This window comes from Neopsephotus bourkii, unplaced genomic scaffold (genome assembly GCF_033783945.1).
Source record: "Neopsephotus bourkii isolate Nb327-2 ecotype Australia unplaced genomic scaffold, CSIRO-AGI_Nbou_v1 NB_1780, whole genome shotgun sequence".
NCBI classification, from domain to species: Eukaryota; Metazoa; Chordata; class Aves; order Psittaciformes; family Psittacidae; genus Neopsephotus; species Neopsephotus bourkii.
The window spans coordinates 12,288,404-12,314,007 of record NW_026902254.1 but is presented as its reverse complement, the minus strand read 5'-3'; the positions used below and the strand labels follow the sequence as shown (position 1 = coordinate 12,314,007).

Here is a 25,604-nt window from a genome sequence, read left to right as displayed (position 1 = left end):
ATTTTGGCAGGAATACTTCTCTGAGTAGTCTCCTGAGATAAATGCAAAACATTTTTCTCATATAATGTAATACAGTTTCTTTCAAGAGTTCTGAGACTCATAGTGTTCACTTTAAAGTGTTAACAGACACTTGCAAACTTGGAAAAGCAGACTTGGCAGTGTGTTTTGCAGTTGTCTCCCTAGTTTGTCTTGGTTTTACATGGCCTAAATTCAGTCACATAAAGTAAATACATGCTTAGCAAGTTCCTTAGCTATAATCTGCGGTACTTACTTAGGAAGATTAAGAATTGTCCTGCAGAGGTATGTTTGAGGTTGTTTCTTAGATTGAGACAGTGTCTTTTTCTTCCAAATTCATATTCCAAAAATACTGAAACTTCCTTCATGTGACTGTGTTCCTCTAGGTGCCTGTTTTTTCTGTGTGAGATCCCACTGTTTTTCTGGAAAGGTCTTGTTTGGGGTTGATAATGATTTGATTTGTTGACTTAGTGAGGAGGTGAGACTATTAAAGTTGATACATGTTAAGTGGAATTACCAGAGTAAAATTTGTTCTCAGTAGTAATATTTGGTTTTGTAGAAGTGGAATCAGTATGGTATTTTATCAGTACTGTAGTCATCCCATTTAAGTTTTTGAGAATAGTGAATAGATGGATGTAAAGGTATCCAAGAGATTTATTTACTAAAGCCTTTATAGGTCTTTTGATGCAAGTCAGAATATAGATGTCTTATTTTATTTCAACACCAGATAACTATTAAAGTGTTTTGACAGAGCACAACCCTCTTTTACTTGGAGATCTTGAGAGAAATGTTCCTTCATCTCTTGTGTTACAATCTTTAATTTGTATCAGTTAAGAAGATTGGGGCTTTTGTGTACAGGGAATTCTGATGTTCAGCCATCCTGTTTTTCTAGTTTTTTATTAGCCTCTTTCTACAAGATAATCTCTCCTCCAGAGCTTCAGAATTAAATTAGCTACTGGCGAAGCCTGCATTTCTCATACCCGCCCATATGTCTTTCCCAACTAAGTATAATTTTACCATATTATGACTGTTGACCTTCTAGCCACATGCAGCTGTAAATAGCAAATGATTGCGTGGATGGACCAGTTGTGCTTTATACCGTAATTGAAAAATTCTTAAAGCAAACTTTTTAGTCAAAACATAATGGGTTCTCCCAATAAATAAATTAGATTTAAAGAAAAAAAATTAGGAAAGCTAATTCCATTACGTCTATCTGTAAGGATTTCTTTTCCTCCCGTATGGACCATTAGCAAAAATCTGACCTGCTCAGTTTTGGATCTCCTTGCCTATTTGAATTCCTGTATTAAACCACATAGTCTATCAGAGGTATGATTTGTTTAAGCCTGTTTTGAGTATGGTTATGGTTAATTGTTAATAGGAACCCCAAGGTTCCTATTACAGAATTTCATCTGTATGATGGTAGCACCAAGATTCATGCTTCTGTTCATATTTGGAAGAGGAAAACCTTGTTTGGTTGGGCAGCATCTATAGATAAAATATGAAGCACGCTAATTTGGCAGATTTATTCTGAAAATAATTAAGACTGTGTTTAAAGTCTAGATTCTGTTTCCACCTTCAGATGATGCTACCTGTTTATATCTTCAAATTGATTGTGGTTTCTTAAGAAAAGCTAGTACAGCTGACAAAGATTTTTAAGACACTGCTATATTTGGGAGCTACAGTATAAAAGCTGGAATGTAATTGCTTGTGGTTTTATGGCTTTTTAGGTGCCTGTGGTTTATGCTTGAAGTTTTAATGACAAAGAATGAGAACAATAGCCATGCCTTCATGAAAAAGATGGCAGAAAGCATCAAGCTTACCCGAGATGCTCAGTCGCCTGATGAGCCAAAGGCAAATGAAGTAAGAAAAGCAATTCAGATAAGTGTTGTGAAACCCTCAGCCCATCACCCAACACTTGATGAACAGGATTTGCAGGAAATCTGAAAGAACTAGTTCAGACATTTTTATGATCTTTTAGAGAGTGTTAATTGCAAGCATTGTCTGTATGTTGCCAATATTATTGTTCCAGAACCTTGCTGACCTTGTCCAGCACACAATACCTAATGAAGTTAATAAACAAAATCTGTTAAATATTACTGTTTCTGCCTGCCTGCCTTATTTTAACTCTTACTGCCTAGTTTCCCAGCATAAATGTCTTTCGCGGTTTGGGGGAGGAAATGCTGTATTGTATGGCTACTGTTAAACCTCCTAGTTTCTAGCAGAGATAAGAAACCATTTATGGCGATTTGATTGAGCAAGCAATTCTATTTTACAGCATAGGCATGTAAAATATTACTAGTTTTTTAAAAGTAAAGTCATATGAAAAACAGGGACTTCTGTATGTGGTTGAAAAGCCAACAGTACGGTTAATGTAATTGCAAAATATGTCCTTTGTGGTGGTTATTTCAACACATAGATGAAATTTTTTTTAAGAATGCTGTTTTCTGTACCCTTTAAAACAGTAATTCCTAAAGCATACTTGTCTTTTTTTTGTTTGTTTTCTTCAGAAACTGTATACAGTGTGTGATGTAGCACTATGTGTCATCAACAGCAAAAGTGCTTTGTGCAATGCAGATTCACCGAAGGACCCTGTGTTGCCAACCAAATTTTTTACGCAACCTGAGAAGGTAAATTTGTTAATTTCCAAAGTAACGAGGGGAAATACTTTTTATTTTTATGTTTGAAAGCTGTTTATCTCCCTAACTTAACATTATGAGTGGGAAAATGCATATATTTTATCCTCAGCAATTAATTTTTTTGAACATCGGTTGTACACTATGCTTGTCTCTTTATTATGAATGTACACCAGGAATGTTTATAGCCAGGTGAGAGCTATGAGAATGTATGTATAAGCTGACTGTATATCTGAATTGGAATACAAAGCAGACAAAAAAGAAAAAGGGAATGTTTTTGTCTTACCAGTGGTATGTTTGTCAGTAGCTGTTTGGCTATTTTGCTTGCTGTACAATTTGGTCCTTTTGTTGCCTAGTAATAGTCTTAGTGAATACAACTCAACTGTCAGCAATAGCAGTATGTGCTTTAAGAGGCATACTTCTAAAACGTGTAAGTGGAACCAAAGTAATTCCTTGGCCCAGACTTGATGTGTTGGCTGTACTGAAGAATATAATTCACATTTTTAGTGTCTTAGACTGTTAGGTAACAGCCTTTCCAGAGTTTGTTTAAAAAAAGAAAAGTTGAGAATGAAAAATGTTAATCCTGGCTTCAGGCACGACATACTGACATTCAGTAATGCTTGCTACAAATCTCTAAAATACAATTTTGACCTGTCTTTAGTAGATTGATTCATTTGCAGCACGTTGCATGGCGTGAAATACCTGGAGCACTTGATAGTTGCATCTAGTTTGAGAAGTCAGTCATGTATATATGAAAAAGCAACAGCAAGATTGAGAAATCAAAACACATGCTGATTTTTATTTGATTTTCTTACAGGATTTTTGCAATGACAGGAATTACATTTCAGAAGAGACAAGGGTTCTTCTTTTGACAGGAAAGGTACTGTATTTTGACATGTTACATTCTTTGAATATTACTTGGGATTTATTTTAAGTGTTATGGACTGCAGTAGTTTAAAAATGATGTTAAGAGTTTGTGTACAATATTTTTTTTTTAATGGCATTATTTAGCACCTTTACCATGATGCCAGGTGAGTAGACACCAGGATTGATACCTGTGCACTGAGGCATAGATTCTTTCTTAACTATGTTTTTTACATAACTATAGGTTTTTCCATTATTCAGATAAGTGTGGCATAAAGCTATGATGCAGATACTGAATTGTGATGCCACTAGCGTAAGAGGTCTTAAGTTTTCAATCTCAGTATTTTTAATACAGTGGTTAATGCTGTTAAATTCAGCTGCAAATGTCTACACCTTTTTGAATGTCTTATTTTATTTCAGACATAATTTGGCTGATAACTTTCGCAGGGGAGAGAAAATACAAAGTCTTGGTGGGGGGAATAACAGGAAAAAATACCAAAAAAAACAGAACCTGTTCTTATACCTTTTACCATGAGCTGCCCTTTCTTGGGGTTCTGAAACTGTCTAGGTTTTCCTTTCCTGTCTTCTGGTTAAATTATGTCAGAATCCTTTTTAGTGTAGCCCAATAAATTACCTCTTTTGTTTTTTCTTGAGCTTAGTGCAAGAATTCTGGATAACGTGTAAAGTGTAAGAATGCTCAGAACAGTATAAATCATGGTTTTAATATAAATTTCATGTGCATTTATTAGTTTTCATGTCCTGTGTTCCATGAACTGTTGCTGCATTGGTTCCTGAAGTTTAAAGTTAGAGCAAAACTTTGTGGTAATTGTTCATTGTAAGAGTAGAGACAGATGATCACTGTACATAGCCATATCATTTGAAATTGCTTCTTCTCACACTGATTTTTCATTTACACAAAAGTTTTCTGCTGTCAGAGCAGTTCATGTGAGTGAGGCTTGCTGGTGAGGTTTGCTCAGCATCAGAATCCTGCCTCTCCTTGCTTCATGTTCACCCTATGACACAAGCCTGTACGCTACTCAGCTGGGTTGGAGTTACAAGTAGGAAGGGAGGAGGGAAGCAGAAAACAACCTTCCTTAGCAGCAGCTGCTACCAGGCTGGTGCTTTAAATATCTTCAGAAGAACGTATATATCTATTGCTGTAATTGTTTCACCTTTGGAAATATTCAAATGTAATGAACTAAGCATCTGAAGCAGGTTTAGTTGGCTGTGTAAACTTAACCACATTTCTCTTTTGATAAGGCATTCAGCAATGTAGGCTAAAGCTATTTAATGTTCTGGGAAAACAAACATTTATTTAATGCCTAATAGAATACACAAGCATGTGCTTCTTTTTCTGCATACATCCATTATAGAAAATGAAGTTGTGTAAGGATACCCCACTGACTGAGACCAGTGGTCCTTTTTGGCCTGGTATTGTTTTTCCAGAGGGACCAATGCAATGTAATTAGGGAGGGGGTGCAAGTCTGGTCACTTTCTGGAATACATTCTCCTTCTTACTCGCTCAGCATTCATAATTTTCATGATGGGATGCTAGCCTCTGCATCTGTGCCTGTTGGTTTTGAGATTTGTTTATGGACTTGTTATGAAAATTATCTGCTCTGATTTTAAACCTCTGGATGCTCTGCCTTCAGAACCTCTTATGGCAGTAGGTGTCAGGAACTTGCAACACGGTTGCAAAATTCTGCACAACCTGGTTGTGCGGAAGCGCTTCCTCTCAAACTTTTTTTTTCTCTCTTCTATTGGCTGTGCAGAATGCTGCATACTTTTTATGAAGTACTTATAAAACCATAGAATCATTTAGGTTGGAAAAGACCCTTAAGATCGAGTCCAGCTGTTAATGAGGTGCTGTCAAGCCCACCACTAAACTATGTTCCTGTGCAGCATATCTACAGGTCTTTTAAATATCTCCAGGGACAGTGACTCTACCACTTCCCTGAGCAGCCTGTTTCAACCCTCTTGGTGAAGAAATTATTTCTAATATCCAAACTAAACCTCCCCTCAACATCTTGAGGCCATTTCCTCTTGTCGTGTTACATGGGAGAAGAGACTGACACCCACATCACTACAGCTTCCTTTTAAACAGTGATATGGTCTCCTCTGAGTCTCCTTTTCTCCAATTTAAACAACCTGAGTTCCCTCAGCTGCTCCTGGTAAGAGTTGTGCTCCAGATCCTTCACCAGCTTCCTTGCCCTTCTTTGGACATGCAGTGAATTGAGTTACTCAGTAAATAGAATAAATAAAATACAAGAATAATATGTTTATGTAGATGTTGTGCAGTATTAGCACTAGCCTGATGCAGCTACTGAACACATGCTCAGTCCATTATGAAAACTTTCTTGACTACTCTCCAGAGGCAGAATAAAAACTTCAGCCAGCCTGACCAGGTTGATTGGTCAACAGACACCATCCATATCAAGATCTAAAATACCATCGCTGTATCAGAGAACCCAGGAGTAGATAGTGTTAAATATTTTTATGCTAGCTTTCTGTATAGTAAAAGTATACAAACTTCCTACTGTTGTAGTGAACTTAATTCTGTATTACCTTTTGGAAAGCATTTCCCTGAGGTGCTTTGCTTTGCAAATGCAAGGTGTTAGAATCACACAGTATCTCAAATTGGAAGGGACTCATAAGGGTCATCTAGTCTGATTCCTTGCTCTTCACATGACTACCTACAACTAAGCAGTATGACTTTGGAGTGCTATCCTGGTGCTCCTTGACAGACTTTGTGCATTACCACTTCCCTTCATTCTCAGTGAAGAACCTTTGCCTAATGTCCAATCTGAACTTCCCCTGACACAGCTTCAGTCCATTTCCTTGTGTTCTGTTGCTGGTCATGGGAGAGGAGATAAGCACTTCCCCACTCCTGCCCTCCTTGAGGAAGTTGTAGACTGTGATGAGGTCACCCCTTGGACTCTCCACTGACCAAACCAAGTGACCTCAGCCACTTCTCCTAAGTTTTGCCCTCAAGGCCTTTCACCATCTTGATCATCGTCCTCTGGACAAACTGTAATAGTTTAATGTCTTTCTTATACTGAGGTACCAAAAGCCACACATAGCACTCAAGCTGGGGCTGCACCAGCACAGTGTAGAGTGGGACAGTCACCTCCTTCAACCATGGAGGAAGTGCATGGAACCTTGGTGAACCTCAGGACATGGTTGGTCCTCCTGGCTGCCAGGGCACACTGTTGACTCATGTTCAACCTGCTGTCAACACAAACGCCCAGCTCTCTTTCTGCAAGGCTGCTCTCCAGCCTCTCATTCCTCCCATTTGTATGTATAACCAGCAGTACCTCATCCCAGGTGGAGGATCAGGCACTTGCTTTTGTTAAATTTCATACTCTTGGTGATTGTTCAGCTCTCTAGTCTGTCCAGATCTCTCTGTAAGGCTTCTCTGCCCTCAAGGGAGTCCACAGCTCCTAGTTTAGTATCATCAGCAAACTTAATGTACATGCAACTCCTGTGTCTAGATAATTTATAAAAACATTTAAGAGCACTGGCCCTAAAACTGAGCCTTGGGGAGCCCCACTGGTGACTGGCCACTGGCCTGATGTAACCCCATTTACTATGACTCTTCAAGCCTGACCCCTCAGCCAGTTGCACACCTGACATATTAAATGGACTTACCTAGCTGTGTGCTGGACAGTTTATCCAGAAGGATTCTGTGAGACAGTATCAAAAGCTTTTCTAAAGTCCAAAACCACCACGTGTACTGGCTTCCCTTGGTGACCTAGAAGGGTGACCTTATCATAAAATGAAATTATGTTGGTTAAGAAGGATTTTCCCCTCATGAATCCATGCTGGTTATGACCAGTGGCTGTGTTGTCTCTCAAGTGTTTTTCAGTAACTCCCAGAATAACCTTCTCCATAATTATACCAGGCACTGAAGTGAGACTGGTAAGCCTGTAATTACCAGCATCTTCCTTGTTACCCTTCTTGAAAATTGGGAAAGCATTTGTCAGCTTCCAGTTGACTGGGACCTCTCTGGTTTCCCAGGACCATTGAAAAATGATGGAGGGAGGTCCTGCACTAACGACAGCCAGGTTTTTTAGTACCCTGGGGTGAATCCCATTGGGCCACATATATTTATGTGCATCCAGCTGAAGCAGCAAGTCTCAAATAATTTCAGGGTCTCCTGGAAGTTATCATCCCCCACCCAAGTCATGGTCATCTAATAAAGGACATTCCAGGGGCCATCACTGGTGTTGAAGACGGAGGCAAAGAGAGCATTAAACATCTTTGCTTTATCGCCTCCTATTTGTGAGGTGACCAACCTTGTCGAGCAGTGTCCCAGAGTTCTTTCTGATAACTGGCTCCTTCAGCAGCCTGAAGTCTGCTCTAACTATATCAAGGATCAAAATTTTGGTGGCAGTTTTTTCTCCTATTGCCAATGATTTGAAACTCAGCTACTTTGTCATCATTTAAAGACAGCCACCAATCACCACTTTGCTCACAAGTCCCTCTCTTTTTACAAGCCATAGATCTAGGAAGGCCCCTTTCGTAGTCACCTCCCGTAGTACCTGCACAAAGGAGTTACCTTCAGTGTGCTTCAGGGAATTTCCTGAATCTGTTTGACTCCACTGTATGATATTCACAGTTGATGTCTGGGAAGTTAAAATTGCCCATAAAGGCAAGGGCTGCTGATCTAGATTTATCCTTTATTTCCTTGTAGAACAATTTATCAGTGGTGTCATCCTCCCTGGGTGGTTTATAATAGATTCTCTCAACATCATCTGCTTTATTTGCTTCCCCGTTCGTCCTTACCCAGAGGCTCTCAGCCATGTTGAGACTAGTATTACCTAACATTCTGGCTTTTGTTGAGACTTCTCCAGCTGCTGTCCCTTCATGAGAAAGAGCAAGGCAATTCATGAGGTGCTGTTACAAGAAATAAAAGTAGGACAGACAGTGGTGTTTTTTTAAAGTAAAGATGAGGTCTGTAGCTCTGAGCTGGTGGCATTGGGATTGAGACTGTTAATTCAGAAAAAGGTACCTGAAAATACTCAAATATTTTAAAAATCAAGTATCTATCTGAAGTTGCTGTTTCTTAATATTTAAATGTATTCTTCCAGCCAAAACCAACTGGTGTATTAGGTACAGTAAACAAACCGTTGTCTGCAACTGGAAGAAGACCGTACATCAGAACTACAGGATCAGAGACTGGAAGCAACATCAGTGTAAACTCTGAGCTGAGCTCTTCTGCAGGAAACAGATCAAGGTAAAGGAGTTTGAAATCTCTTTCAATAACTCTCTACTTCATCTTCTCCAGTGTGCTTGCATGTTTTAAGACAGGAGATGATTCGGTTTGTGCCAGTGTTTTTGAAGAGCACTTTTGTTTTGTTCGATTTTAAGAAATATAATAGTTGTCTGTAGGCAAAATTTCCATCTTTGCTTTTTGTTTTGGGGTTTTGGGTTGGGGTTTTTTGTTTGTTTTTTTTTTTTTTTCTCTTTAGGAGACAAAAATTTAGCCCAGTCTTTAGGTGTAATTACATGTAATAGAACACGAGAGACGCTATACTGCTACACTGCCTGAAATGGTGGTGGTTAATATTCATGGTTTTGCATCAGAACTGAAGACACCAGCCATACAGTTTTTGCAGCTCACACTTTTTTTTTTTTTAATGTATAAATTAGCATTAATCCTGACTGATAACAGCAGACATTTTTTATATAGACTAAATATTTAAGATTAAGACCAATTAAAAAGAACTTGCTGAAGAGGACCAGGATTTCAGTGGAAAGGTGCAACATAACACTGTAATATTCGGTCTTTCTTCTACTAAGTGTTATTTTATGTAAATCCAGTGATGTTAAATTTTTCATAAATCTGAAGAAACAGTTTATACTTTCAGGTTTTAAGATGCATTAATTTAGTTTTGAATTAGTTAGCTGGCTAAGAGTTAAAGAAAGTAGAGAAAGTCAGCTCTAGTTGCTGCATTTCATTAGGCCAAAAGGAGGTATAACTGAGTTCAGAATTTGTTCTGTTAAGTGTGCATGATATGTGCTGTAATAATTGTATTTTTTTAACTATTTTCGTTTTCAAACTATTGTATGTTTGTGTAAATTAACTTGAAGTTGGTGGTGAATTGCTGGTCTTTATTTTGCTATATTGGCTTTTTCTATCTGGAAAAGGAACACAGCCTCATGTAGAGCACTGGTCTTAAGTTTGCAAAAAGCATTATATGGCATTGTGTCAGTGATAAGGGATTTGGCTTGGTAGCTAATTCCTTCTAGACCTTTCCTGGTTCTCAGAAAGAAAATCTGTGTGTGAACTTGGGCAAATTCAATTCTCTTACTTTCTTTTTTTAATTAATTTAGCCTGTCTGCATTGATTTTTATATTTATATTATTATTGTTGTTAAAATAATTGCAAATATCTTTACTCTTTTGTTCTGTGTATTTTATTTTTTCCTTCAATTATGCTACCAGGGAACAAAGTTCGGATATATCAGAAACGGGGGTCAGTGAAAATGATGAAAATCCTGTGAGGATTATTTCAGTCACACCAGCAAAGACGGAACCTGTGAAAAACAAGGTATGTCTGGGTATTTTTATGAACTGTATCTGTATAATAAGCTTGGCACTGGGGGTCTATTTAGTACATCTCACTGCAGTTTTAACTTATAAAACATACACTTGCATGAAGTTTAACAAAGGTAAATGTGAAGTCCCTGTGCCTGGGCACAGCAGTACAGAAAGTACAATTCGGGCAGCAGTACAGCACTGTGGGATCTGCATGTCTGGGGTGTAACTTGCCTGAGAAGAGCTTGAGGGACCATCCCAGCAGACAACCAACAGAGCATGCATTGACAGCATGCCTTGGCAGCACTGAGGGCAGGCTGGGTCGTGGGCTGCATCAGCAAGAGTATAGCCCCAGGTTGAGGGATGTCTTTATTCCATCCTATTTGGCATTCACTAGGCTACAGCTGGAGTACTGTGTCCAGAATACTGTGTCCTTGCCAGTTCAGCACATAACTGAAAAACTGGAGAGAGCTTAACAGAGAAAGGCTAGGTGAAGTTGCTATATGAAGAAAGGTTGAAAGTGTTGGATTTTTTCAGCCTAGAGTAGAAAATCCTTGAGGGGGTTTAATCAGTCTTTCGATATCTAAAAGATAAATGGAGAAGATGAAAGCCACTCTCTTCTCAAGGCTGCATGGTGACAGGACAAAAGGCTACAGGCAGAAGTTGCTTCAGAGGAAATTGTGAGGAAAATTAATCGCTGGAATAGGTTGCCCAGAAAAGTGGTGGGATGTTGCTGTTCATGGCTTGGCTTGTCAAGGGCTCTCAATAACCCTGCTTTCAACAAGAAGGCTTAACCAGAGGATATCCAGAGGTCACTTCCAACCTAGATGGTTCTGTGAGTCTAAAATCAAAATAGACATTTTGTAATAATGTAGGGACACATAGATGGTTCATGCTACACACACTTTTAAGTCATATTCCTACTCAGTCTTTTGATTAGATGAAATCAGAGTAATAAGCAGGTGTTTTGGATTTGTATCATAGAAAAAGTTAGGGGTTTTATTAATCTTTTAAAATAACATCCACATGATGCTCACACCTCTGAGCTAATGAAGAAAACGTCTTCCTCAGATTTCAACATATGGTTCCTTATTTGGTTCTTCTGTCCCCAGAATAGGGTTCTTCTGAAAAGTTAGAGAAGTTAGGTAAAGCCTTTATGAAATCAGTCTTCAAAAATGCTTTCTGCCTTCTTGAAACTTGGCTTTGGTTGAAATTATCAAAGAGTGGTTGTAAAGTTCTTGGCAATAGCAGTTGTAAACGTCTGATATGAAGCTGCTGGAACACTAATAAAGAATAGATACTGCCTGACTTATTTAAACATTTAAGAAATACTGGTGGAATATTCAACACAGAAGGTCTGTGGTTCAGATGCAGCACTTACATTAGTGAGTGGCCTGAACTGGTTTGTTTGAAACTGCAGTCATCCCAGCCATACTTCTTCAGTGCCATTTTCTCTGCCCCTCCTCCTAACTGTTCTGGAAGCCAATGTTCAAATGAAGGTCTAGCATCCAGTGGCTTCCTTTTTGTTTCCCTGTGAATACTTTTCTGTGTAGAGACCTACATTGCCACCACCCTTTCTGTTTCACATATGCAGACACTGCTTCATGAAATTTTATCACTTCCATTACCTTGTTCAGTATATTGAGGAAAACATGCATATGGGCCATACCTATTCAGACATGATAAAGAAATGGCAAAGACAGCAAGTTTAATTTGAGACTAGGTCTTGCTCCCTTTGTTATTTGCAAGCCTTGGGGTTTTTTGGTGTTTTTATTTTGGTTTGTTTTGCTTTTACTGGCATTTAGGGCTTTAATAATCTGCATTTTACTGAAGGTTGGTCTCAAACTTTACATGTATTGAAGTAAATGTCATTTGCTATACCAGCATCATTATTCTTGTTCCTCAGTTCTCTCCTGTCAGTTGGCAAAGAGGCAGTAAAAGGAACTTGTCCAGAAGAACCCTCGTGGGAGGATCTGAGATTATTAATCTTGCTGTAAGATCACTTTCAAGCAGCTAAAAGATACATTGGGAACAGATATTAACATTACACACAGTGGAAAAAACCTTTTTGCAAGGTTAATGCCTGAAATCCCATTTAGTAAAAGTAGGCCTAAGATGATGTGATGTGTTTTTTTGTAAGAACACTTTTTGTTTTATAAACTTGTGTTTCTGTTGGAGCAAGGTAACAATTGCAGTTCACCTTTCGGAATCTTTTCTTTCCTTCACATTCATGATTTTTACTTTATAGGAGATTAATTCTGATCAGGCTACACAAGGAAACAGCACTGAACGTGGGAAAAAAAGAACAGCAACAGCATCTGGAACTGAAAATATTCATCAAAAACCAGAAGAAAAAAATGTAGATGAAACAGGACCATCACTCGCAGCAAAAACCAGGAGAGGGCGTCCACCCAAACCTGAACCTCAGGGCACCACTGCAAAAAATGAGGAAACAAACAAACCACCTGTCCGGGGAAGGAAAAGGGCAGCAGTCAGTCAAGAAGGTCCAGGGAGTTTAGAGGCAGGTAATGCCAAAGCACCAAAACAGCAAGACACAGCAAAAAAGCCAGCAGCAGCACAGAGACAAATTGATCTACAAAGGTAAAAATAAACAAATAATAAAACCCATGGGTGGGGTGGGCTTTTCTTGTCCCGAGATATACCCTGAATGTCCAATTCTAACAGATCCAGCATAGTTAAAGGGCACAATAAAAACATGATGATTTTATGAACACTATGGTGCAACATACATTATGTTGTGCTCTGGTTTTTAAAGGTACCAGGCAACTAGAATTGGAAAAAATGAGTTTGTTTGGTTAGAACAGGGTAAACTAACGTGTTTTCACCAAATTTTACATTTTGTTTGTTACATCATGGTTCCCTTTACTAGTCTGCTTTGTAAAAGGACTAAGAATTGAGGGTATTTCAGTGTGTTCATTAATGCCAGGTACACAGGAATTTAGGTGCTCTGCTCTGCTTCAGTTCATTGATTAAAAAAAAAAAAAGGCTTGAAAACTGTCTTTAGTAAACCCAACAAATTGTGATTCTGACTAAATCTTTTATGATATTTTGGGTCTGTGCTTGTTTAATATTAACAGTATTTCTATATATATTTTTTAAGTAAATCAAAAGCAGAATTTGGTACTGTGTAAACTCCAAAACAGTTCTTGGATGAGAATTTGTTTTTCTATACTTCAGTGTTTAAAGTGTGTTGATTTGATTTCCAATATAAACAAACCACAAACGCACATAAACACTGAGAAAAATTTGTTTAGCTGATACAATAACAATGTTAATACAAAATTGTCTGAAGTTGTGATGCACTAAGAGATCAGCAAACCGGTATGCTGGAAGAAATCACGAATTAATCTAAAGGAAGAAAGAATTATTGGAGTGTTTTCTTTCTAGAGATCTTGCAAATTAACAAGAATCTTGCAGAGAAACTCAATCAAAAAGAATTAACCTTTTCCTCTCACAGCAAGGTTCATACACTGGTAAATTGTTCAGTCATTCAAGAGAGTAGTATCTGTACTCCCTTGCAATGCTTGTTTTATATGTCAGGTTCGTTAAGTCTTCATATCAAACTGCACTATCCATAGCCTGAAATAAGCCATCTGTATCAGGGAACTTCTTTAAATGTGTAATACCTCAGTGTTCTTGGAAAAAATACCAAAACATTGTTAACGTTTTTCAGAAGCCAGGTGCTTGGAAGTGATGGAGATTCACTGTTGGAGATAGACTCAAGTCCAGAATGTTCCCAAAATGCAATGGATCTTTTTAAGGCCTGTGGGAGCAGCCAGGAAGATACTGAGGATACAGAGATAGCAGAGGGAGGCTTCCTTAAGGTGTAGCAGGCAACTTATATAGGACAATTCTGTGTTTTTTTTATTGTAGCATATACAAGATATTAAGATATTAAAACAAATCTGTCTGTCTTTTAGGAAAACGTGTGAAAATAGTGTGTCTGATAGATTTTATTATTGCTTTTAAGTAGATGTACAACTTACTGTAAATATTTGAAAAACACCTGAAGTAATGCTTGTTCTTAAGAAAGACTATTTTTACAAACCTGGATAATTAAATACAGTTAATTATAACAAGTTGTCATTCTTATTCTCTGATTCCAGTGAAAGCTATGGATAAGTTACGTTTCTGTTTATGCTGAAAAACCATGACTCGGTTATGGAATAATTATTATTCAATTTGCATATTTTCAAGTTTCTCAGGAAGCTGTGCTATAAAATAAGGAAGTGAAGTTCTATTCAGTTAACTGTAATTGCTGAGGTGAAAGATGGAGTAGGAAAAAGTCACATTATAAAGAGTATAAAAGCTAAAATGTAAACAATGTAGGTAGGATTTTGATGCAGAATTGTAATTTCCATATCCTTAAAATTAACTTTTATTTTCTTTTCTTCCCTAAAAAAGGTAAAAAGAAAACTTGCTCGAAAAGGGAGGAAATGAAGGCCAAATAAAGGCATGCTCCAAGCTTCTGCAAAAACTAGGATTCAGAAATTTCCTGTACAGGAACTGAAATTAACTTCAAAACACACAGCTTTCAGCTCTGAAACCAGAAGGAAAACTTATGCTTCCCTTTCACATGAAATTAATCCTTCTCAATGGAAATGTAAAGCAGAAACTCTTGAGAAAGAGGCTAAAAGCATCTGTACTTATTTCCCCAGAGACTTTTTTTATGAAAAGTCAATAATTAAGCAAATTGCTTAACACTTGGTTCCAGTTCCTGCATTCTGGAGTTAAAAAGTGTATTTACACCATTAATTTTCATGCTGCATATTTTTTTTTAAAGTCAGAGGAGGTCCTTACACTGACGTTGAAAATTCATGATTCTAGAGCCAGGTATGCCCATGTTTCACAGCAAAAGCCTACTGAATGGATTTGAAACAAGACGAGAGGAAAAAAAGTCACAAAAAGTTTGTTTGCTTTACTTTTGGAGACTGTTTTATGTATAATTCTTTCTGCCTGCCTACTTTTCTGCAAGAATAGGATGTACAGATTTCAGTTCCCTGCTATGAAAAGTCATGTGGTGGCAATTTTATAAATGTTGCTTTCTGATTTTTATCAGAGTGGGAAAGTAATCACTTAAAATTATTATTAATTCGCAAGTAGACATTTCATTTTTTAATTTCCCTCCATTTTAGTTTAATATAATTTGCAATAAATGTACATATTGATGTTTGTTTTATAAAAACATATATCACTTTTAAGTGTTTTTACTCCTACGGTTCTGTTGGAATATTCTAAATTTTAAAGGAGTAAAGGCAGTCCAGCATTTGATTTTATAATGTTTGTCACCAGATTTTTATTATTGATGTAAAGAAAACAAAAAAAAATAATCAATTTTTAAAAATAGTTGGACTTTGGCAGCTTTGTAAGGAAAGTTGGAAATGTTTAGGATTGCTCTCAATTTTAAGCATTGTGCTGATTGGAAGTAAGTCTGTTTTGCATTTTGTCTTCCTGTCCAGGCTCATTTTTTAATGTTTATTTTAGAAGATTGTTGCATCAATATTATGTTTCCTGGCATTGTTCAGCATAGATACAGTGTACACTTTTATGTACACATGATCATATTTAAGTTTGTTGCATAAAATAAACGCTTCTAGGTGTCATGTGGCAGTCTTTTAATTTCTTTTATCATTTTCTTTCGCAGAAAACTACTTGCTGTATCTGTGCATAGTCTTGGATGTTCCTAGAAATACTGATTTGAGCAGAGACATTGTAATGCAGACGGTTAATAGTTTAAAAGGGGAGTTAGGTGAAGTTACACTGGGTTTACCTTGTAAAGTTTTATGGGCAGAAGGGGGCTGGTCTGCAGAGTGACAGTGAGTAGTTCTTTTGGCTTCCCGGGCCTCAGTTCCACAGTTTGCCTCTGCAGATTGGTTTGAAATCTCTTGATTCATTGTGGAAGAGTTGGATACTGTTGACATTAGTTAGGATTACTTGCTCTTCTAAAATGGGTAGGGCCTGGTTCTGTGCTTAAGCAATAACTAAGTCTCTTAAACGAGTTTTCAACTGGTGCTACAGTTATTTTTCCTCAGTAACAGAGAAAATCAGACTCTTCAGAAAGCAGCGCATGCAGCGTTCTCAAAAGGAGCCTGCATTGTTTTGACTTGAAGGATCTGAAATGCCTTTGACAGAGGGGAGACTGGGATATTTTAAAAGCATTTAATGGCACATCCGTCAGGGCTTTGGTTCCCAAAACTGAAATAATTTCACGAGATGGATTTAGTTATCATAGCAGAGTTTTCTTTTTAGTGCCCCGGTCACATGCTTCCCTCACACAAAGTTACGGTATTTTGGTGTTTTTGTTAGGTGTTTTTAGCTGCTATGTAAAAAAAGAAACTTTTAGAAATGAGCTCTGGTAGCTACTGGTGTGCCTCAAACAGTGATTTCAAACTGGGACTTCACACGTGTTGCAGATATGCAGAATTCTCTCCAAAAGCTTTGATTTTTGTGAAGTGGGGAGTTGCTGGGGGTTGGATTTTGGTTTGTGGGGAGAGTGTCCCCTTTTTTGATCAGTTTTTAATCAGCTCAAATGTTAAGTAACTCAAGGAATCATCGTAGACTAGTTGAGGTTAGTGTTCTAAAGGTTCAGTGCCATGCTTAGGGCAGGCAGTTGTTTTACCACAGTTATGCAGTTTTTTTTCTGCTGTTGTGTGGTTTTGTCTGTGGGGTTTTGTGGGGGGGGAATATTTTGGGGGGTTTGTTTGGGTTTGGGGTGGGGTTTTTTGTTTTGTTTTTGTTTGTTTTCCATAATAAGGAGACATTTGCGTTATTCCCTTATGTTGATTATCAGTATAATTAAAGGTTGATTATCAGTAAAGTTAAAGGAAATCAGTACATTCATGCAGCAAATTAAGCTGGGCAGAATTGGCTGAGCAAAATGCAGCATGCAAAGTACAGGAAAGGTCTGCTGGTGGCCCACTGGTTTCTTGTCAGAACGTGCCCAGAAAAGGCCCTCCACTGCTCCCTCTCGGAAGCCCTGAGAGGGCTCGCACCACGGCACAGTTCAGAGTTGCCTCAGCAATGGGCAGTGTCCTTTAAGGCCAGGGCTCCTTACAGCAGTCTCACTTGCAATAGCAGGTCATTGGAACCGTCAGCCTCTATCAGATACGGGGAATACAGGCATAGTTTTTATAGGTGTGTAATTTACGTGTTGCTAGCACTTCTGATGCTTTGAAACTATAATCTGTTAGAGAGTAATCAGTATAAAACTGGAATTGAAGGCAAGTTATTCCAGAGAAAGAGGTGGGGGGGTTGTACTTAAGTATTTTACATAAGAATGGGGATTCTCTCACTGTAGTAAGAAGACTGATGCTCAGTTTTTCACTTGTTAATGTGTGATAAAGAATAAAGGGAAGCAGATAAAACCCAGTCTTTACAGCTTTTATCCAGTGTAGGATTTAAAGGTGCCGAGGTTTCACATTCAGTTACATAGATCCAAGTTCTCATCATCTTTAAGTTCCCATCTTCATAGAAGTGTGGCTTTGTTTCTTAGCAGACATACATTTATTTCTGTTTCTTTGTGTCCTCTGATGCCTGGACTGCTCACTTTTTGTACCAGTAAGACAGGCTGCTCTGAGAGTGTACTTTGTAATACACCAAATTAAACCTCAAGCACTCCACAAAATTAAATCTGAATAGTTGTTTTAGACAAAATGTTTTCTAGAGCAATCTTAAACAGATAAAATAATACACAGTACAGATCTTTTCTGCACATGCTGAGAAGCCCCTAAGCTTCATAATTGATAAATAACATCCTTATCTAAAGTGTACTTCCAGCCCTCAATTAGGTACTTGGTGCATGTTGGACCAAGTTTGGCATCAGACTGAGGCCTGAGTTTCAAGTTAATCATCGGTGGGGCTGTCACAGCTGAACTGGCTCCTCTAAAGATGGAAAAAGATTTGGGATCACCAAACATTTACAATACACAGGAAATGCGCTTCTTTAAGAAATCATCCATGTGGATCCTAGCTGGCTTGCATGTGTGCTCCATTATTACGTATATTGGCAGTAAGAGGTTGGCTTGTGCAGGGAAATCAAGTCCCAAATCAGTGCTTGGGGAAATAGCCCAAGCTGCAGAAGCTGGACTGTGAAGCCAACTTGCCAGCCAGGCTGCAGGTGTGCACAGTGATAACCGAGCATTAGTCATAAACTAGCTGGTCTCAGCCCAAGGAACTGCACCTTGTGCAGGAACGGGTTTGCATAGGGAATAACAAGGTGTTAAACAGGAATTGGCACAGTTGTTCTGTACAGCAGCACTTTATATGTCCCTTGAAGCCTTCCCCTGCTTAGCTTCCTGATGAGGAAGTCATCCTGCCAGTGGGTATCCCAGGTACTCAGATGGTCAGAGGGAAGCTCAAATAGTAAAATATAATACTCCTACTGAAGCTCAACAGCAGCTTCCATTCCTGAGAGGTTTTTAAGCACAACATTCCCTGGATCCATTTGCCTTGGTTCCTGGAAGGCAGCAAATGCCATCAAACTTCTTCAGGAGCAGAACATGGAAGTCCTGGTACAGAAGCAGAGGCCTGTCCGTTCCCTGCCACACAGCCCGGGTCAGGAGAGTGCATCCAAAATGTCTCACTCCTGTAGTTCTACCACGTGTGAGAGACAAAAAGAGGGCAAGCGACCCAGTTTCTCTATTCGAGCTCACCCTCTGTGGTCTGTTTCTGACTGAAGGTGGCCCAGTCCTATGGCTCCCATTGGAGATTCCTTAGCCCCAGCTCACTGTGGTGACCCACAGGATGACTGCTGTCACGAATCTGACTCACCACAATACCTTAAGTTCAAAACAGGAACATCTCTCACTCCAGGCAAGTTTCCAGCCTTATTTCCTGCAGTCTGAAAGGAAATGAGCAAGTGTTTGGAATCTGCAGCTGTTTGTAAAGACATGAGTGGGACCACAGCAAAAGGTTGGTTCAGACAAACCTGCCCCTCACCCAGCTACAAAAGCCACAGCAGCAGCCACATGTACTGCAGTAATTGGCAGGAAGAGCGTTGTACCTGGACTCAGCTTCATGACAATGTGAGCACATTCCTGGGGGCCTTGGTGTCACTTTCCAAACTGCACATGAAGAGTTACTGGAAGCACCACAACAGGCAGCATGCAGTCACCGTGCCATTGCCATGGAAGACATCCTCCCCCTGACCTGATGGAAAGACCTTTCTGACTTGCAGCAGAACATCTTCTCTGTTTCTGCCTAGCAAAAGACATGACAAACTGTGATCAGGGAACTGTGCCGTGGCTGGGTGTGTGAGCCAGGGGGAGGAAGAGTCAGGGCTCATGGTGAATCCTTCAGCTCTGGCAGGAAATGATTCTGTGATTCTAAGGCACTGTTCAACTTTGAACATCACCAACTGCACAGCTAGATCCAAGGGCAGCAGAGCTGACATCACAGGCGACATGGAAGATCAACATAAGCAAGTCCTGTGTTACCTGATGAGGAGGGACAGCCATCAGGAGACAGGTCTGCTGCTCACTGGGGGCACAGAGGTTATCCAGGCTGATTTTTAACACACGCTGGCAGCACTGTAGCTCAGCAGCACATCAACTGAGGCCAGAAGTGTGACCAGATAACTTCAGGTACAGTGAGCATCCTTCCATAACAAGGCTGTGATTTCAACAGCCACAAGAGCTCAGATGTGTGTTCACAATGCCGTGAGGCGGGTGTGCTCCAGAACAAGAAATACATGTTTTGCTCCGTAATGGGCATTTAAATCTCCTCTCGCTGCCCTGGAAGCAGAGGTTGATGTGTGTTGACCCTGATGTGCCAAAGCTGATGCAAGAGATGGCAGGTGATGGTGGCTGAGTTGCTTTGGTGTTTGGTCCAAATGCCATAAAGCAGGTGAGCTATCACTGCATGCTCCAGAAACTCCATGGGTGATACTCTGGTTTCTTACCTTGGCATGCCATAGCTGCACCAGCAGCAGCTGTCTGGGCAGCAAGGCACATACATAGCTTGGGACACTACCCTGAGGAGCACTTTGTGAACACTCAAAATACCATTTGCTGGCTGTGCTATGTATTGAGGTACCTCTGCATCATCCATCTCAGTACTGCCCCAAGACCAGAAATGGGGTGGGCTTACGCTAGTGGCAGAGATCTGAACCATCACTCTCGGGAGGTTTACATGCTGTCTCCAGAGCACATGTGGGGTGCCCTGCATGGACACAGCTCCCTGCTGCCCACAGACAAGCTTTTCTCCACTTTCCTGTGAAATGAGGAGAGATTGTCCCTGCCCACGTAATTCATGTGATCCCTCTGTGGCTGCTTCCATCCCCAAGTGCTCCAGGAGAGAAGAGAGCAAGCTGCAGCCTGGATAAGTTATTCTGGAGTCCCCTAAAATGATGGTGATTGATTGTTTCCATCGCGCACTACTTGAGCTCAGTCTTACGTACATGGGGTTGTGTCAGGAGCTTCACCTTCTGATTTTCTCTTCCTGCTCATCCAGGGTTTTTTTGCCAGGCCAGTGGTTCATAACCCCAAGTTCAACACGTCAGAGTGGAGCCCAGATCCAGGAAGGCCGCCATGTGGGAATAACACAAGGGCTGTCTTGTATAATCTCCTGCAACCTTCAGGCACCAGCCCTGCCGAAGCACTGACGCAGCAGCTGTTATTGAAATCCTCCTAAGCAGGATGATGAAGGGAGCGCTGACCTGCTGCAAAACAGTAATTAAACCAATGCATTTATCCTATTGCAGCCGAGGCTGGCAGCAGCTTCCTCAGTGCCCGGGCGGTTGTGCGCGCAGCGGAGGCTTTGGGAGCAGCAAAGCTGCGATGGTGGCACTCTGCTGTGGAGCGGCAGGAGCAGCACTGCAGGAGGTACAGCATGGAGGTGCAAGCCCATTAAATCTAATAAGACACTCACCGTCACGGTCAGATCTCAAGAGCTCAAGTCTATTTGTTATTTGGTTGCTCTTCACCCTTGCAATCCCATAACAGCTCTGGTAAGGTGTTCCTCATTTCTCCTGGGGATGGCTTGGGCAGCTGCTCAAAGCAGTTGGCCAAGCTGATACTGGAATTTCATTGACTCAGCATCTCTGAGCTGTTTTCTTTCCAAAATATCATACCTTTTAACCAAAATGTCTTGTCTTCAGCCTCTTTGCTATCACGAGGGCTTTGTCATTTCACATCTATGCAAAGGATGTGGCCCTATTTGCTACTTTGGCAGAAACGTCTACTTCCAAACAGCTCTCTCTTGTGACAGGTATGGCCTAGAGCAATTTACTCCTGGCATTTTTGGTGTGGTTCAGACCATTGAAGGAGTTGAACATGGCAGATGTCGCAGTGGGGATTGTGCACGCCAGGCAAAAGAGGGAGAACACCCCTGCCCCATCTCAGTGGGTCACTCACCTCTAGGTATTTTGCACACATAATTCCTCTTGAACAGCAAAAGCCATAAGCATGAGGTGTTTTAATTCCACCTGAACGGACAGTTTCAGCTCCTTTGAGCCACTTTCTGTGCACCTGACATCCAACAGCTCCCCACAGCAATATGAAGACGTGTTGGCCACCACTTCCAGGAACACCAGGATGCACTCCAGGTCTGATGTTCTTCAAGCTTTGTGTTCAGGGAAGTTTAAACCTGTGGAGATGACAGGACCAGCCCATTCTCTGTCAGCTTGCTGAACCAAAACCCACCTTGAAGCCTACCTGGCTCATCTGTAACCAGCGAGGGTTACTGCTTCAAGGAAGCCTCGTACATGCTGTGCACCCAGGCACGGAGTAGGTGTTTAGGATGGAGACAGAGCCCTTGCCCTGACACAGGCAAGAGCCGCTCCCACAACACAGAAACGGGACTGCTGTGTGGAACTTCCCCAACCTCTCCAACAGGACCAGCAGGAGCTTGACTGGAATCCACCAGCTGTGAGAAGAGTCACTCTGGAAAGGTGGCGGAAGGGAAGAGGTCAGGGCAGGGAACCCAAGGTGCTGGCTGTGCACTGTCCCTGTCCTGCCTGCTGTGAGAGCACAGGGCTGTGGATTTGGGTTGCTCCAGGGTCTGGTGTCTCAGGTACCATCAGCACTAAACAGTTTCTCTCCCACCTTCTCCCTAGCAACACCAGACTCATTTTTCCCTCCCCATCCCAGGCAATTACCCTTTATTTTACACCAGGCTGTCACGAGCCCACCTAAAGACTTCATGTATTTCAACACAAAGCAGCCACTAAGTGAAGCAATGTAATTTATTTGACATTATACCAGACACGGGTGCTCCAGATCCAGACTTGACCTTAAAACAATTTAAAATCCTGGATATGCGGCATTGGCAGTGTCAGAGTTACCTGCCCGAGAGCGAAACGTGTCCATGCCAGCTACTGAGACAGAGAATTAAGTACAGGAGAAGTTGAGTAGTAAAGCACTGTCAGTCCATGGCAACTGTGAACTCGCTTCCAGTGCTGGAAGAGATGGCGAGGCTGTTGGATGACGGCGCCAATGTTTCAGTATAAAGCAGCTCTCAGTTACTCATGTCACAGCAGCGTCCAATTACAACAACAAGGGATATGGATTTAAGCAATGTTTTGCTCAATTAATGGGCAGCCCCAGCCGAGGGGCTGGGGAGTGCTCCCCCTCCCTCTATAATGAACAAGGCACCACAATACAACATAGCTCCTGATGGCAGCAAGTGTAAAGAAACAACCAACAACCACCCCACACCACTGTCTGAACACCATAAACTGGGCAGCACTGTCCCAACTGGCAGAACCACCCCAGAGCCACACACACCTGAAGATGGGACACAGCCCTGTAACAACGCACTACAGCCGGTGTTACTCCCAGCTCATGGCTTCAGCTGCGCAGACTCCTTCTTTGAAACCACTTTACTCCATTTAACAAATGTTGGCAAATGCCAGAAGCAGTGGGTAGTATGTACTGGTGGCAAATACATCTATAGTCATCATCTCTACCAGGTTCTACTAGAGCTGGGAGACAGTGCTGTCCCCCCCGCATGCAAGCGCTGTGGGTTAGATGCAGTCCATAGTTTAAAACACACAAAGATGAGATGAACATGAGCAGTGCTGGAAAATCCAAAGAAAACTTTCTCCTCTGAGCTGTCTCCCCAGAAACAGCTTTTGAAAGGAGACATCTGTGCATGTAGTTCTCAGCCTATCACGAGGCAGTCAAGTTGACGTAACACACATCATTACACACCTTGTATTTACATCATCATCTCCACAACTTTTTCATATGCATCACAAGAACAATCACCCCTTGCTCTCTCATCACAGGCATGGAGGCAGTAGACCCTGTAACCTCAGAACAACTGGATTTATCAGAAACCAAATAAAAGCTGTTTTCATGGAAACATGCATTTATTGTGAAGCATTCCCAGTGAAAATCAACATCTTTCAAAATGTGTGTTTATTGAAAAAACCATTTGTGTACAAAAGTGTTGGTGTAGCTTTTATTTTCAAGACAAACCCCACTGATGCTGCATCCCAGCCCACCCGCGCCTCCTGTACAGGAATTCTGCACCTTGGGACCCAACCTCCTGCCATGGGTTGTATTGGTCTTTATTTCACACTTTCAACTAGAAGAGTCAGAGGTGCGAATGGAAGAGGTAAGTGAAAGCAGGGCGCTTCAGCAGTTGACATCAGCGTTTGTATGATGGCAGCCTCCTTCAGACACCACAACAGAGCATCAGCAGCTGCCGTAAAACGGACAAGTACAGCATTTTCACAGTACATTTCCTCGTCTGTCGAGTCATTATCTTAACTCACATTACCAATGGATGGCTCAGCACCATAAGCGACCAGCTAGCTCTTTAGATGCCTACAAAGCAGGTAACAGCAGAGAAGGAACATCACATCACAGTACAGTGCAAATGATTTGCTAGAGTTTGCCCAATGAGAACAAATCTGAAGTTGCTACCTACAGAGCACTGGAGCTGGAACACCCAAGCAAGAAGCAAACTGCAACCAGGACAGTTGGTCTTGTAAGTAAGTCTAGTGATGAGTCTGCTGATGACACTAACACCACAAATGGGAAGAGCAAGCTACATGACTTACTGATGGGTTTGGAATAGATCAGAAAATTGTCAAGAAGCAACTGCCCCTTTGTCTAGCCATATGGGAAAGCTGTGCCTGGAAAATGAGGCCAGGAACAGCAAAACCAGCTGTATGGTCTTCCCAGGACAACCTTTATGCACCCAATGAGCATCTTTCCTTTTACACTTTAGCTCTGCAATGCAACAGAGTCCACGATGAAACTCACTTTCACTACCTGTTGTTGGGCTGATTGCCCATCAAAGCCACAGGAACCCAACCCCAACCCAGCAGCCACGCTCACTGAGGTGCCCCTCATCAACACAACACAGCAGGAGCTGACACCTCACCTTCTCATTGCATCTGCTCATCAGCAGACATGATGTTAAACTATCTTTCACCGCTAAAGTATTTAACATCTCCCCCTCTGGGCAAGCCTCCAAGGCCAAGCTGCCTTGTGTTGGTCTTCAGGAAGGAAGTGAGGGACATGTACACCACGAGCTTTCCCTGTGCACTGAAAACGGAACACTCCACCTTCACAGTGCAGGACCAATGCAATAAGAACTCCTACTGGAAACTGTGTGTTGATCCCCCCCTCCGACTCCCTTTCCCTATTAAATAAGCAATCCATATGCTCTGGAGTGCCTATTCTGATTCACAGCTGCTAAGCTTCAATTTGCATAGTTCAAATGTTTCTGTTACCCACCGCATAAAACACAGATTTGACATTACAAGGTAGAGCTTCTGTCTGGCTATTTAACTCCTCCTTTCAGACAACAGAACAGATCCTCTATTCCTTGTCAGTGTTCCAACACTAATTCACTTGGAAAACAGTTAAGTACAACGATAATTAAAAAAACCCAAGACATACTCCTACACCATTAGTACCCAATTGCTGAGATAAATAACACTGAACCAATTACAGTCAAGGCCCCATGTACTCTGTGGCAAGATTACGACAAGAAAGTTTTAAGTTTGGGATATGCAGAATGAACAGCACACGTGCCACAGCTTTCAGAAGGGTATGTTCCTAAGTTTGTGTCTCCAAACCGTACCCGTTTGTCACACTGAGAACACAGCTTGTTCGCAGCAGCAACAGGAGGGAGCCGTGAATCGGCAGCTGGGGGTGGGATACAGTCAGGGCTTTTGGCACTCACGGGAGGATGAGGCTTTTGGCAAGAGGAAAGGGCATTTCTCTGCCTTTGTTCAAAGCTGTACTCCACTCCGAGGAACAGGATGAGGTAAGAGTTTCTCGTTCCCCATCAACAAAACAAAACAGGGATAAACCAACTTTCCTGGATGCACATTAGAACGTCCATCAGTGAAATACTGACTGATGCTGGCAACCAGTAACTGCCATTGCCAATACCTTGTTTAGAAAAATGGGGCCATTCAGACTTCAAAATTAGTTTCAAGCCATCTTGTTACATGATAGAGGAAGACAATGCAGGATGTATTTGTACTTTGAAACCAACTGCACCCATGTGTTACGTTCTTGTTGTAAAAAAGCAGTAAATATGCAGCCCAAGTCCACAGCTGCAGTGGACTCT

General features: G+C 41.1%; 1 protein-coding gene across 2 annotated transcripts in view; it reads left to right on the top strand.

Annotated features, from left to right (window-relative positions):
* The window catches only part of PDS5A (PDS5 cohesin associated factor A), a 77,776-nt gene extending 62,100 nt beyond the window's left edge, over positions 1–15,676 (top strand). The window contains exons 27-34 of one of the 2 annotated variants that reach the window (XM_061379667.1): positions 1,743–1,875; positions 2,523–2,642; positions 3,466–3,528; positions 8,603–8,748; positions 9,960–10,065; positions 12,301–12,653; positions 13,747–13,897; positions 14,478–15,676. In XM_061379667.1, coding sequence (XP_061235651.1) covers positions 1,743–1,875; positions 2,523–2,642; positions 3,466–3,528; positions 8,603–8,748; positions 9,960–10,065; positions 12,301–12,653; positions 13,747–13,897; positions 14,478–14,513 — 1,108 coding nt within the window. In that variant the 3' untranslated portion in view covers positions 14,514–15,676. The remainder of the gene's footprint in view (positions 1–1,742; positions 1,876–2,522; positions 2,643–3,465; positions 3,529–8,602; positions 8,749–9,959; positions 10,066–12,300; positions 12,654–13,746; positions 13,898–14,477) is intronic. The other variant, XM_061379668.1, reaches the window with a different exon arrangement.
* Positions 15,677–25,604: the final 9,928 nt, after the last annotated feature.